At 46.4% G+C, this 14,713-nt stretch overlaps 1 protein-coding gene across 2 annotated transcripts in view; it reads left to right on the forward strand.

Moving 5' to 3' along the window:
* The window catches only part of PER3 (period circadian regulator 3), a 361,451-nt gene that overhangs the window by 97,435 nt on the left and 249,303 nt on the right, over nucleotides 1–14,713 (forward strand). For both annotated transcript variants that reach the window (XM_078642926.1, XM_078642925.1), the window contains one exon: nucleotides 4,516–4,672. In XM_078642926.1, the coding sequence (XP_078499052.1) occupies nucleotides 4,516–4,672 (157 nt within the window). The remainder of the gene's footprint in view (nucleotides 1–4,515; nucleotides 4,673–14,713) is intronic.

The following is a 14,713-nucleotide window of genomic DNA, read 5'->3' on the forward strand; positions in this document are numbered from 1 at the left end:
GTTCCGCAAGGTTCGGCGCTGAGCCCCACTCTTTTCAACTTATACGTCCAACCCTTGGCGACGGTTGCGAAGAGTTGGGGTCTCACTATGGTATCCTACGCCGATGATACCCAGCTGGCAGTGGTTCTTGATGGGGACTCTGACCAGCTGGCATCCAACTTTGCGGATGGTTTGAGGGCTGTTGCTAGCTGGCTTACTACCAACTGTCTACAGCTCAACGCCCTCAAAACCGAGGTGATGGTGTTAGGGAAACATCCTGATCTGTGGGGTGCGAGTTGGTGGCCTAATGAGTTGGGTCCCCCGCCTAAACCGGTCTCTGAACTCAAAAACCTTGGCGTGTGGCTTGATTCCAAACTTACCTTCTCGTGTCATACGAAGAAGGTGGCATCTACATGCTTTGGCATCTTGCGTGGTTTGAGGCCTATCCTCAAATTTTTTGATGCCCCCACCCGCCAGTTGGTGATTCAAGCCAGCATAGCATCAAGGCTTGACTATGCAAGTTCACTGTTTTTAGGCGCCAATCAGGCGGAGGTCCTGCGACTCCAACGGGTGCAGAACGCGGCTGCCAGGGCTCTGGTAGGCCTGCCGCGGTTCTGTTCAGCCCGCAGTACAATCTGTAAATTGCACTGGCTGCCAGTAATCAGGCGTATAGAGTTAAAGACGATGTGTTTCGCATTTAAAATTCTTAAAACCGACGCCCCTTCCATCCTCCAGCATCTTTTGACCCTGTACACGCCATCTCGTAGTCTTCGCTCTGCTAGTCAAAATCTAGCGCATGTTCCGCGCTTTAAAAAAAGTAGACTAGGTGGTCGTTCTTTTACTGTATTGGCTGCCAAGCTTTGGAATGCGCTTCCTGTGCACATTCGAGCTTTGGAAGATCTTCTGGTTTTTAGGAAGGCTGTTAAAACGCATCTCTTTCCCCTGCCTTATTAATTTTCTCTGATCTTTTTCTGCTCTGCTTGTTATGTTGCTTTTCCAGTCATAGCGCCGGGACGCCCCTTGGCTGGGGCAGCTGTGCGCTCAAAAAAAATTAGTAACATAACATAACATTACTACACCATTCATCCGATCGCCATGAAACTTTGGGAAGTTGTTGAGTACACTCCCGCGAAGGTTTCTGGCATATGCATTACTACACCATTCATCCGATCGCAATGAATTTTTGGGAAGTTGTTGAGTACACTCCCGTGAAGGTTTCTGGCATAACATTTTTTTAAATATCGCCCCCCCAGGGCCCTCATAATCTTTGGAATACTGATGTACGCACCAGACGGAAAAACAATAAATTGTGTATCCACAAGCACTCCAATAAATAAATAGAATTAAAACACCATTCATCCGATCACCATGAAACTTTGGGAAGTTGTTGAGTACACTCCCGCGAAGGTTTCTGCCATAAAATTGTTTTAAATATCGGCCCCCCAGGTCCCTCATAATCTTTCGAATACTGATGTACGCACCTGATGGAAAAACAAAAAATCGTGTATCCACAAGCACTCGAATAAATAAATAGAATTAAAACGACACTTTGAAATGTTTTACATATTAAAATGAATACGTTTCAATAAAAATGACACAATGTAAATTGAATGTTATCATGATGAGTTTCCTTGAATTTCCTTTCTTCGGAGATCGCAGCAACGCGCAACGGGTAAGCTAGTCATTTATAAATTATATTGAGATTTATAATGTAATTTGATCACATCTATGTGTTTTGTTGTGTTAAGTGTTGTTGTGTATTCAGTGTATTTCCATAAACATATTTCAATTGTATTGGCCAAAAAACAACTGTGCAAAAAAGTATAGTTTTCCAAAAAAATATGAACCAAAGTGTTTAGGTCATTTAGTTGTTGTTATAAGTGGGATGAATGAAGTTGTTTGTTAGGTATTGATATATTGGTCCGGCCTTACTGATTAAGGGCCAAAACCCTTTGTGGTTTCTACCTCCCAGACCACGACACCTTACACACCCTGTACATATGCAGTGATTTGCGGTCCTTTTGGTCCACAGAATGAAGTAGAAGCCAAAGACATGCTTGTACCCCTACCTGAGACACTGGTTATTCTACATGACACGATTGACCTGAGTACGCTGATCAATCTGGCGCAGCGCCTACTGGAGGTGGTCCTCATGATAGCAAAGATCTGTATCCTCAGCCACTGGCCACTCCCCCCACGAGAGTGATGCATATAGAATGACTGATTGAAATGTTTAATAGTGCGTCCTATGAATCACACATTTACTGACTTCAGGACAGGATGGAAAACATTTACCAGGTATGTCCTCCATTCTTGGAGCTCCCTGCTGTGGACGACACCCACGAGGTGGGTGAGGCACAATCCTAGTTGGGGGCCCAAGATTAATACCTATCAACGGGTGAAGTTCATGCTGCACAATGAGACATACCGCATCCCGATCCCAACACTCATGCCTCAGTTTCTGACACCACTGTACACTGTTGATGGGAAACCTATACCCGCTGCCGAGATCACGCCCAGGGTACAGCCCCTTCTCCCACTCACCACCCCCTTCCCTTATTCAACTGTAGCGCAGGGACCACATGCACGATCCTCCATAGGGCATAGCCACTACGCACTAACAACTGTCCTTTTAGACTCGACTTACCATGGCTTTGGACCATCCAGCATCACTGTCTTCTCTTCCCTCCAGAGTCCGAGCCTCGCTTCGCGCTATTCTGTAGATCCTCCAATATCTAACACTTATGGCTCATTTACAAGTTTTGCAGTCCCTCCGCCGGATCACCATTGCGGCGGACAGGAGTATGCTGCCAAGCTGGCAACATCCCGACCACTATATTACGATAACACCACTAGGCTAGCGGTTTTGTGTCGGCAGTGCAACGACAGTGGCATGCTTCAGCTCATAGACAGCATGAAGCATATGCTGCTTCCGTGGCAGTGCCTCTTGCATGTCGGTGCACTATATGCCATGCACCATGTTGTGCATGGCACACAGTGCACGCACAACAGTGCAAGCAGATGGGCCCCCATGCACACCCCCTCTGCGGCCCTCTTTGGAGCCCCTTTCACTGCCTCTCCACTGACCTGTTGATGGCCAGCTTGGTGGAAAGGCAGGTTGTGATCTGTACAGTGGTGCTGAAATCGACACTGCTGCCGCAGGCCACCGTTTTTCACACCTCCCCCCGCCAGGATCCAGAATCCCGGTGATGGCCTTGTGTCAGGCTTGTTGTGTTCCGACCGCCTACCTCATAATAGGGCTGTCAGACCACGAGGAGTTGCTGGTGCGGCGGTCTAGGAACCTCCATACTCGTAATCGGGCTCTTAGCGTATACATCTAAACTATTAAAGTATTGAAACAAAAAAAAGTGTACATGCTGGCTTGCTACATACTGAATCTACATCTCAATGTCTCAAAAATCTCCTTTGTTATACTTGAACAAAGACACATGGATACTGTCTTTTACCATGCGGTCCCATGGCTTGGCCTTTATTTCATTCCAATTGAACAAAAGAGCTAACCACTTAATTCTCAGAGGGTATCAACAGCAAGCAGTCAAGGCATCTCCTACTTCATAATTCATCTGTTCTGGTGTCGTAGTCGATGTGGCCCAGAATAATTGTGCTTTACAAGCTGTTAAATAAATATCTTGTTGTCAAACACATTATTCAATTACACATGTATTCGGTAGCACCCTTAATTATAAAGGACACACCACTTTTGGAGGTTTCTTAGAAGAGGTTTTTCGACCACTCCTCCGTTAGAGCCCCTAATTTTTCATTCCACTTAAAGCTCTGCTGTACGAAACTTCCAGTGTCGAGACCAAAGTTCCAATCACGGGGCAAATGTAAGTGGCCCTTTTAAACATTGCACTTACACATAAAAACGCAAGCAGATTTCTCTGCATGGTTTCTGCAAATGTAATGTACATATTGTGTTTCTGTGTTTATATGTGATATGAACTGTGTATTTTAATCTAAGCTCATAAAAGAGAGTGTATGTTTCTAATGCTGCATTTGTAATCCACCTTTTCTGAACTAAAGTCTATTGACTAGCGGTGGTAATCTCATTTCCCCCTATTGTTTTCATTTGTGCTAGGATAAAGCATAATTTTTGTCACCTCTGTTACAATATCATAATGTCATTCGTCATCAACTGTGACCCTGAATCCGAAAGCCCATAAGACTAGATTCAGAGTGGGTGCCAAAACACAGCTGCACTAGATTGCAGTGTTGCCTGAAACCCCTACTAGCACCGACAACTCTCTCTCCATCAGTTCGTTTCCCTAGTGGCTTCAACAAGTTCCCTTTTCAATATGATTTTATGTATTTACTGAAGCAATAGACATATTTAGGGAAAATCATTTGCTAAACTTGGCTCTTTATCAATGTTATGGTCAAACTTGAAGCGTATCCTTGCACTCACCATATTGCTAAAAAGGGATGTGGGTTTAAGGTACTTTGGCCTTGCTTGAACCAGAAAAGCAGTACCTGCTAAGCTAGTAAAAATATACACTGTGTCTCATTCCCTTGAAGTAATGAGGTATGCAGGTCAGCAGCCCTTTGAACATGCACCGATGCGTTTCTGTACCAAGAATGGAGACTACGTCACGCTGGACACAAGCTGGTCAAGCTTTGTGAACCCCTGGAGCCGGAAAGTGGCATTCATCATTGGCCGACACAAAGTTCGAACGTAAGTCTGAATGATCTCTGCAGTTTATATGCAAAAGGTGTGCTCTGTACATGAACTGTGATACTTATTTACAAACGTGTGACAGTTTTTATGCTGTGTGACATGCAGTGTCAAGAATTTTTTCTGAGGATTAAATGAGTGACACGTGGTATGCTATCGATATCTATCTATCTATCTATCTCTCTATCGCCCTCACTCTATCGCCCTCACTCTATCTATCTATCGCCCTCACTCTATCTATCTATCTATCTATCTATCTATCTATCTAGCTATCTATCTAGCTATCTATCTATCTATCGCCCTCACTTTATCTATCTATCACCCTCACTTTATCTATCTATCACCCTCACTTTATCTATCTATCTATCTATCTATCTATCTATCTATCTATCTATCTATCTATCTATCTATCTATCTATCTATCTATCTATCGCCCTCACTCTATATATCTATCTATCGCCCTCACTCTATCTATCTATCTATTGCCCTATCTATCGCCCTCACTCTATCTATCTATCTATTGCCTTATCTATCGCCCTCACTCTATCTATCGCCCTCACTCTATCTATCGCCCTATCTATCGCCCTCACTCTATCTATCGCCCTCACTCTATATATCGCCCTATCTATCGCCCTATCTCTCTCCTACTGGCGGTCGCCAGTAGGTAGTTATAGTTAGGACCTAGTTTCCATAGGAAATCCGCAACATTCTATTTGGAATAACTTTGGCGCCGGTGGACGAATCTTCGTTAATTTCTCCAAGAAAATGGCCTGCTCCGCTCCGCTCCTTCCCTGAACGTTTGGGGGTGATTCGTGAAGCGGGAGCCGAGAAAAAAGGGGGTCCCAAAACGTGTTTTCCCCATGCAATTTTCCATAGGACCTTTAGCCAGGGCTACAGCCCGAACGGCTGAATGGAATTACACCAAATTTGGCAAAAAGGTAGAGTTCGGTTCGCAGATCACCCTTTTTGTTGAATGGTGTAAATCCGTTCAGTAGTTCCTGAGAAAATCATAAGTATATCTAGAGGAGCTTACTGTACCCTGTACTGTATGCGTACCTTTCCGAGCACGAACTGCACGCTGATTGGATGTCAACTGTCTGTCAACACTCCAAACCAGGAAGTGTTGGCAGCCGTCTGAGGAACAAGAAAGCAGAAAACAAAAGCGCAAAACACGCAAAGGGGGCAGGGTAGACACACCCTGACCCCCTAGGCCTGCTCAGGGGGTCCCACAAGGGGGGATTTAAAAATCACAGGGTACGCGTACGTACGCGTACCCTGCAAAAAAAAAAAACCTGGTCTGCTTTTTTAAAAATTAGCCCCCGGGGGGACGAAATCCCGGGGGCATATTTTAAAAAAAGTGTGGGGGGGCCCAATCCCCCCCACCCTGCCCCGGGGACCGCCACTCCCCGGGGCAAAGTCATTATGCTACGGGGAGCACATGCCCCCCCTCCCCCGCAGGGGGCTGCGTTGCAGAGAGGTGTAAAAAGGGGTGTGGCCTCTTTACACCTCTCTGCAACGCAGCCCCCTGGCGCATACTGGAGGTTCTTGGTGGGCTAGTTGGCCTCCATGGACCCCCAGTATACAAGGGGACTTAATCCCCCAACCTAGAACGCGGTACGGGGCGTGTTTGCACAGTGGTGAAGGTAGGGGGTGGGGCTAGAGGTGATATGTGTGCAAACATGTTCTGTGGCGCGTTTTAAGTTGGGGAATCAATTCTTCCTCAATCCAGAGGTCCCCTAGGGGCCAACTAGTCAAACAGGTACCTCCAGTAAGCACCACGGAGCTGCGTTGCAGAGAGGTGTAAAGAGGTACAGCAGAGCTTATCTTTGCAGGGGAAGAATGTAAACATGTGTGTGTTGTCAATAAAGATGCAGTTGCCCTTTAATCTTCAATTACTTCAAACTTGGCATGACATTTAGAGGAGGTCCTTTGCTTTGCGAAATTCTGATCAGTTGTTTTTAAGATATTAGCTCATGAAAAATGTGTTGGGCGCGCTTGGAAGAGTTTAAAATTAGAGATATTTTGACTGATGAAGGATGCTTTTGGATTTGGCTATAACTAGGCTTTCCTGTTTTCAGTTTCTATTTTTGGTAAATTCTGGTGTTTATTTTTCAGTGTTTTCAATATCTTAAAAAACAGTTGTTATCAGTGCTTACACATTTTCGCGCCACTAAAAACAACAGAAAAAGTGTTTTCCCGGTGTTTATGGAACGTTTTGCTTTTATTATTGCTTGCTTTCTGCACTGAAAGAACATGGTATATAGACAGTCTACTTATAGTGTATATGAGGTCCAAATAGATTTTTGCACATTAATCTTATTGTAGTACACCATACAATACTTCTTCAGTGAGTCTTTGGGTCATGTGCGCTCGCTCTTTCCTTCCCATGTAAATTTCTGTGAAAAGGCCACTCAGCATTCTTAGCCCATTGGGCCGAGAACCATCAGCTAAGGGACACAGTGGGGATGACCATTTCTTTGATGCCACATAAAGCACGAAATTATAAATATTTGCGTTATAGTTCCTGTGCATTAGAAACCAGTGCACCAGAATGGACTAAAAAGTCAATAGCATCCCTCATTTACTCTTAAGATTGCAAAGATGCTTTCAGCATACCATATAACAAGTGGCAAGGATCTACTACAGGGAATCACTTCAGCTCGGGTATCAATTTTGACAGGTCATCACACAACTTTTTTATACACGTAGCTGAATCACTGCAAATACAAACAAAATCACTCCAATCTTTGTTGAACTTGGAAAGAACCTTTTTTGCAGAGCATTACAAGTGACACTGCGTTCCATGTTTTCCAAAAGTCTGGTGTCATGTTTTCACCACTATCCCAGATGCTTGGTGATATATATATACTTGTCACTATACCTTGCATTGAATGTTTTAAATCCTGAAGTGTTGGCAATTCACCTACTATCAATACTGACCCACTAGAAACTATGGTCAGATGTAATAAGGGTTTTTACCCATTCTCTGTTGGTAAATGTGATGCCACATATTAGGAAAGATTTTTATGAAACCAGCCATTTGACCTATCGGTGAAAGAATCAAATGCAGCCAAAATATCAAATATGGGTTTGATATTTACTGATTCTCTATAGTTTATAAAATAATTAAACTAGACCTAAAACATGAAACTAAACCCTGCATCTTTAGACCAAAGGCCACAAAACTGAAAAAGTAAAAGGAAGAAGAAACAATATTTTAGTGGCATCCCTAAAGAACAAAACTCAAGCAGAATGTTAGCCAGTCTTTCTTACTGCTACTTGTAGAATAAAGTTACATTGTAATGACCCCTTCAGGAAGAAAAAAATGACTTTAACTCTCTTTTTCCTTTCTTTGAATGGCATTTAGTTTGCGGTTGTCCAGGTGTTTTTTCGGTGTTTATATGTTTTCACCGGTGAGGGCTATTTTTCTTTCAGTGGGGTTTCATCAGTTATTATAGGTTTAAACCTAAAACCCCACAGCCTAGCTATAACTGTAGCACTGTTTGCTCCATTCTATGTCAAGACCGGAGGCTAGGATTATGCTATTCTTTCTCCACTTTATTAACTGCAGCCATTTTATAGTTGATGCAAAAAACTACTATTCTCATGAACCCTTGCGACTATCACAACAACATCATAGAGTCCAACACGTATATTGTCTGTTCTAGCTCCACCAATCAGGATAGCTCAGCCTGCTCATAGTCCTTCATCCGTGGCCATTCCTTCTTTTTCTTCGCTGCTCGCAGCCAAGATAAGTGCCCTCTTTTTTTTCTCTCAGGAGTTTTGTTGTGGCCTAATGGTTGCACGGTCCTTGCAATTTGCTTGTGTATAAATTGCTGGTTAAATGTTTACCTGTGATTATAAATGTTTACCTGTGTCTATTATTGGTGAATTTTGTCGAATTTCATTATGCCTTGTTAACCGTTGCTAGCGCTTTATGATTACTACTGCGCGTCTTGGTTGGTTGCCTGGAATTTTTTCCTGTTAGGTTCTTGCCCAGGCTCAACTTTCAGCTTGTTTCTTCCACGGGGCGCCCGCTACTCGGGCCAACCCGTGTCCGACCGCTGGAGCATTTCTGATCCTTCACAGCTGTGTTTTCATTTGTAGAAAGGCTGGGCGGGGCAGTCATCCCGCCTGTAGAGGACGCTCGAGTGGCATTTCCTGCCGCGGCGCGCACTCCACATTCCGCGCATTCTGCACTCTAACAGGAATTGGAGCTGCAGCGCAGCAGGGGAGACTTGTCGCTGGAGAGTTACACCTGCTGTGAGGCTGCATTAGCAGCTCCCTTTGCACCCCATGTGGGTCTGTATTTCTTAGGCCAGTTACGCTCCTGATGAAAAAGAGTCAGTATTGCGGACCTGTGTCTTTGGGACCCCCTCCCAGCCATATATTACCTTCAGAACATAGAGCTGCAGGGTCCCTGGCGTGAGTCCATTTACTTGCCAAAGCTGCACAATAAGTGTGGCTGACACCCAACCACCCATATTTGGACACACTCTGCCCTGGACTGCTAATTATTGGTGAAACATTTGCATTGGGACTACCTGCCCCGACCCCCTTTGGCTTGTCCCTATTTTATTGGGTTTACACCCCAAAGTCATATATACCTATTGGGTTTACACTCCAGGATAATAGATACCTGTGACATGGAACACTACTCTGAGGATTTTGGGGGAGGAGAATCCTCTTGCCGCCCTGCAATGGGATGATGAATTCTATGATACGGTGGACGCATCGATCCACAGGGCAGTCTCGGATGCCATGGCCCCCCTCGAGAACCGCCTCTCCCGACAAATTGCTCTGGCCCGACCTCAAACTCCCTGACACCCAACCACCTCCGGCAAAGCGCACCCACGAGGCAGGAGTGGACCCTGATGCTTTGCTTGCCTTAAGCAGGCATTTCATCACGGTACCACCCAGCTGCCACACCTTCCAGACTGTACTGATGGGGACCACAGGGACACGAATGATGATGCAGGCCCTTCACAACCCTGGCTCCCCTCCCACCTACCGCCTGCCCAAACTGACTGGGGCCTGTGCGCAGACATGCTTGACCCAGACGATATCCTTCCCCAGAGGTCTTCAGATTGTGCTCCTTCTGACAAGGTCGCACGATACGTGGCGAGCCGCTTCCTGAGAACCCTGGAGAAGGAGGCCCTGCAACTGCTTCAGGGCATAGTGTCCCTGCCCTTATCTGGAAGGCAAGGTAGCTTCAACACCTGATATTGACCCACGTATTGCTACCTTCCTCCATCAATTCATAAAATATCACAAAAAAGGGATAGACGGGTCCTGGCGGGCATGGCAGGACAAGTTGTTAGACACCTTGGGGCCCCTGATGAAGATCCTTGACATGGCGGAGGAGGCAAAGTACTCCGGGTCCCTCATCTTCCCAGACACCTTGTCATCTTGGAAGCAATGCACCGTGGTATTCCTTGGCAACACCAACTGCTCCCTGTCTACCGAGCAACACAGGTCACTACTTATTATGGTGGACCCCAAGCTCGGAGATCTAGCGAATTCCGAGGCAGGCTCGGTGACGCAGGGAGGCCTTTTTGGGGAGCCCTTTATTAAGTAACTGGGCAGGTTTGTCAATACCTTTACCTCATTGGACAAGGCACAGTCCTAAATAAAAAAGGTATTTCATTCAAGAGTTTTCAAGCTGGCTAGCCGAGGAAGGGGCTGCTCGTCCGGCCGCCCAATCAGTACGCTCCTTGACAAGGCTCCCACCAAATCCAGTACAAAGGCCAGATTCGGAAATATTTATCCCACCAGAGGAAGACGTGGCAAGCACAGAGGCGGCCGTGGAGGTGGCGCCTCCAACAATGCCGGTGAGTGTCCTACCTTTTTCCCGAATAAGAGTAGGGGGCCATCTGGCAATTTTTTTCCAGGCCTGGGCTTCAATCACAGAAGGCGCCTGGGTTCTTCAGACTATTCAGGGTTCTGAATAGAGTTCTACGGGAACCCGTCCCAACCCGTTCCCCCGCGACCAATCACCTTTTTTGCAGTGGACGCCCCTTTGGTGGATCAGGAAGTGCAATCTCTCCTAGTCAAAGGGGCCATTGCCCGGACCCTCCCCCACCCTAGAGGTTTTATCAGCAACCTCTTCTTGGTGGACAAGGCGGACGGTGAGCAACGCCCAGTGATCAATTTCCGCGAGTTCAACGAGTGGCTTATCTATTGCCACTGCAAGATGGAGGGAATTCACCTTCTACGAGACTTATTACAACCACGAGATTGGATGGCGCGCTGGTGTCGCAAGAACGCCTACATCTCAATTCCTATTTTTCCCCCACACAGGAGGTTACTACAATTCTTCTGGGGAGAAAAGACCTACGAGTTCACCACTCTGCCCTTCAGCCTATCCTCGGCCCGTGGTGCTTCACAAAGGTCCTCGTGCTGGTGGTGGAACCCCTTCGGGCATTGGGCATCAGGGTCATTGTATACCTTGATGACATCCTGTTGATGGCTCAGTGTCCTCGAGCTCTATCTCAGCAGATTCAGACTGCGGTCAACCTCCTGCAAGGTTTGGGATTTGTGATCAACTAAGCCATATCCACCCTGGTTCCGTCCCAGAAGGTGATTTTTCTGGGTTTTTCGATTGACTCATTCAAAGCTTCTCTCAGCCTCCCCTCCAGGAAGGTGACAAAGATCCGCCATGAAATTCGACGGGCACACACAAAATTGCGCATCTCTCTCAGGCAGGTAGCCTTCATTGTGGGACTCTCATCCTCTTCAATCCAAGCAATCCTTCCAGGGCCCTTACACTACCGGGCCCTCCAATGTCTGAAGGCTGCGCACCTCCGCAGAGGTCTTTCGTATTCCCAACAGGTCTTGCTAATTCCGGGGGCCAGGGCGGAGCTTACTTGGTGGCTAGCCAAAATGGAAGCTTGGAATGGGAGAGCGATTTTTGGTTCAGCGCCAGATATGGTCATTGAATCGGATGCCAGCAGGGTCGGCTGGGGTGTGAGATGTGGCAAGTTTATCATCAGAGGTATATGGTTGCCGCAAGAGCAATGGCTACATAGAAATTGTTTAGACCACCTAGCGGGATCCTTCGCGATCCAGTGTTGGACCAAGGACTCCATCCAGTCTTGTGTGCTCTTCAAGATGGACAACATATCTGCGGTCAGGTATATAAACCATCTCGGAGGCAATTGGTCCAAGGCCCTCTACGATTTGGCCACAAGCTTCTGGCACTATTGTCTGGACCGAAAGATTTTGGTCACGGCGGAATACCTTCCTGGTCAGGACAATCAGGTGGCAGATTACCAGTCACGTAACTTCTACGACGTGAGTCTGTGGAAACTCTATCCCGGATTGTTCAGGGACTAAACTGCATATGGGGCCCCTTCTCAGTGGACCTCTTTGCCTCTCGCCTGGATCATCAACTGCCCAGGTTTTTCAGTTGGAAACTGGACCCACGAGCAGAGAAGACTGATGCATTCCTTCAGGACTGGCAGGGGGAACAGGGCTATGCCTTTCCCCCGTTCACCATGATAACCAGGGCCTCGGCAGGGAACAAGTGTGGTAATGATCACACCGATTTGGAGATCGCAACCCTGATTTCCAGTTCTTCTGGAACTTTCTTGGGATTCTCCAATCCCTCTCCCCTGATTTCCAGCGCTACTCCTCAATTCAGTGCAGCAACCTCACCCGCTCGTAATGCAGGAGTTTCTAACTCTCATGGTGTGGCGGATTACTGGGGATGATGGGCCATCACTGGCCTGTTGGGAATGGCGGTGAAGTTTATGTCCAAAGCCTGGGCTGGCGGTATGGTCAAACGGTATAGATCCACCTGGAGGAGATGGTCATGTTGGTGTTTGCGAAGGGACCTTGATCCTGTGGCAGCAATATAACGCACATCCTAAATGTTTTGCCGTCTCCGGCTGATGAAGGCTTGGCCTACAGGATGATCAACACGTTTTGGTCAGCCATCTCTGCAGGTCACTCGGCAGTGGAGAACACACTTTTGTTGGCTGCCTCATGCAGGGAATACGCCTCTCTCTTCCCCCAGAACCCAGGTACTCAGCGCTCTGGGATGTGAACCTGGTGCTTAACCTCTTTATCTCCTGGCAACCAAACAGGTTCCTTTCCAGGAAAGAGCTGTCGGCTAAGTTAGCCATATTACTTAGTTTGATCTCCTGTAAATGGGTGTCGGACGTATGTGCTTTGGACATCTCGGGTAGGATTTTTTCCCCCTCAGGAGTTACTTTCACAATTCGCAGACGAACCAAGTGCGGGACACAGTCTATCTTGTACCCAGCCTTTGTAGATTTTCCCAAGTTGTGTGTGGTGTCGTGCCTTAAAGCCTATGAGGAAATATTGGAGGACTTCCGCCCCTGGGGGAGCAGCAACGTCTCATCGCTTTGCAGAAGCCACATAGAGCTGTCTCCTCACCCACGATTGCCCGCTGGGTAAGGTGGGTGATGCAGGAAATGGGGATAGACCTCCGGGCCTTTGGAGCCCACTCGACTAGGGGGGCAATGGCCTCTAAGGCATTTTCCCTGGGAGCTTGCCCGGAGTACATACTCCATGCTGCGGACTGGTCCTCGGAGAGTTTTACTTCAAACCGGTTCTGCAGATGGCCCACTTGGTGGTCAATAAGCTTTGAACGAGCATAATCCTCGCCTCCTGTCCTGACATAGAATGAAAAATATCCTTCTATAAAGGACTTGGAAGCAAGGATTATCCCACCCAGAGTACAGCAAATGGCTTGGTTTCTTCCCACCCTCATTCTGGAGTAAGTTCAATTTCATATGGACATCAAATATTGTCTGTTTGTAAGTACAGTTTCTGTGATGCTCTTGCATGTATTCTTTGCTTTCAGGGATTAATCCATAGCCATGGTCATCCCTTACAATATGTTATCTGCTTTCAGGTTCGGACACAAATAAACATGACACATGAGGGGTTGATGACGGCTGATCTCTCGCGACAAAAGAGGAGGAATGGCCATGGATGAAGGACTATGAGCAGGCTGAGCTATCCTAACTGGTGGAGCTAGAATAGACACTCTACATGTTGGACTCTATGATGTTGTTGTGATATTCCCAAGGGTTCATGGGAATAGTCTTTTTTTGTATCAACTTTAAAATGACTGCTGTTAATAAAATGGAAAAAGAATAGCATAATCCTTGCCTCAGAGTCCTTAAAAGAATTGAATCATTCCGTTACCATAGCTAAGAAATATTTCATTTGCATATAATTTGGCAAATGCTTGGTATGTTTATCTTAATCTTTTTTTTTTCATTTGTGTAGATTTGTCAAATTTGGGGCACAGTTATGTTGTGGGGTTAAAAAAGTGATAATGTGCTAATAGCTGCGGTATGAATTGGTACTTCTTTGTTGTGGTTTGATGAATAATCATGAAATTCCACAGGAATTTTGGCAGTCATTTAGCAAGTTCAGTTTTTTGTTGCTATGTCAAGTTTCATACAGATCAATGAGGGGCTTGGACTTAATTTGGAGGGGGTGGGGGCGCATATAGGTTTTCAGGTGTAATAATAATAAATGTGGGAGTTTATTAACAGGTGGTGAAAAAATGTTTTCAGTTGTAACAACATAAATGTTCACGAAAACTGGCTAGCTATTAGGAAGTTAAACCTATATCTGACAGATGGGCCTGGCAGGGACAAGAGGGTTGGCAGTGTATAGATAGCACCCATTGCGTAAGGACTGTGGAGTTGTGCAACGCATCCTCATCTCTGTCTTGCCATCAGCTTTGGAAATGTGTGCAGTGAAAATGTATCACATCCTGCCTCACCCAAGGTAAAGTGGCATTGTGCACCAGTTGCACCTTCTTGAGCTTAATTCACTGGAGCCCCACCTTCCCCATTGGTGATCATGTGTCTCCTCCCACCTCCTTCACCTAGGCAGGGGGAATTCTTTGTCCCACTACATTGTGGAACTGCTGCAGGCTTTTCATAATGATGGAGGAAATAAGTGTTTACTCCTGTCTTCCTTGCCCCAGGCAGGAGGATCGGGTAGGGTGCTAATTACTAGCACCTCCCGCTTTGCCAAAGGACAAAGAGGATAATT

Source organism: Lissotriton helveticus, chromosome 5_1, assembly GCF_964261635.1.
Source record: "Lissotriton helveticus chromosome 5_1, aLisHel1.1, whole genome shotgun sequence".
Taxonomy (NCBI): domain Eukaryota; kingdom Metazoa; phylum Chordata; class Amphibia; order Caudata; family Salamandridae; genus Lissotriton; species Lissotriton helveticus.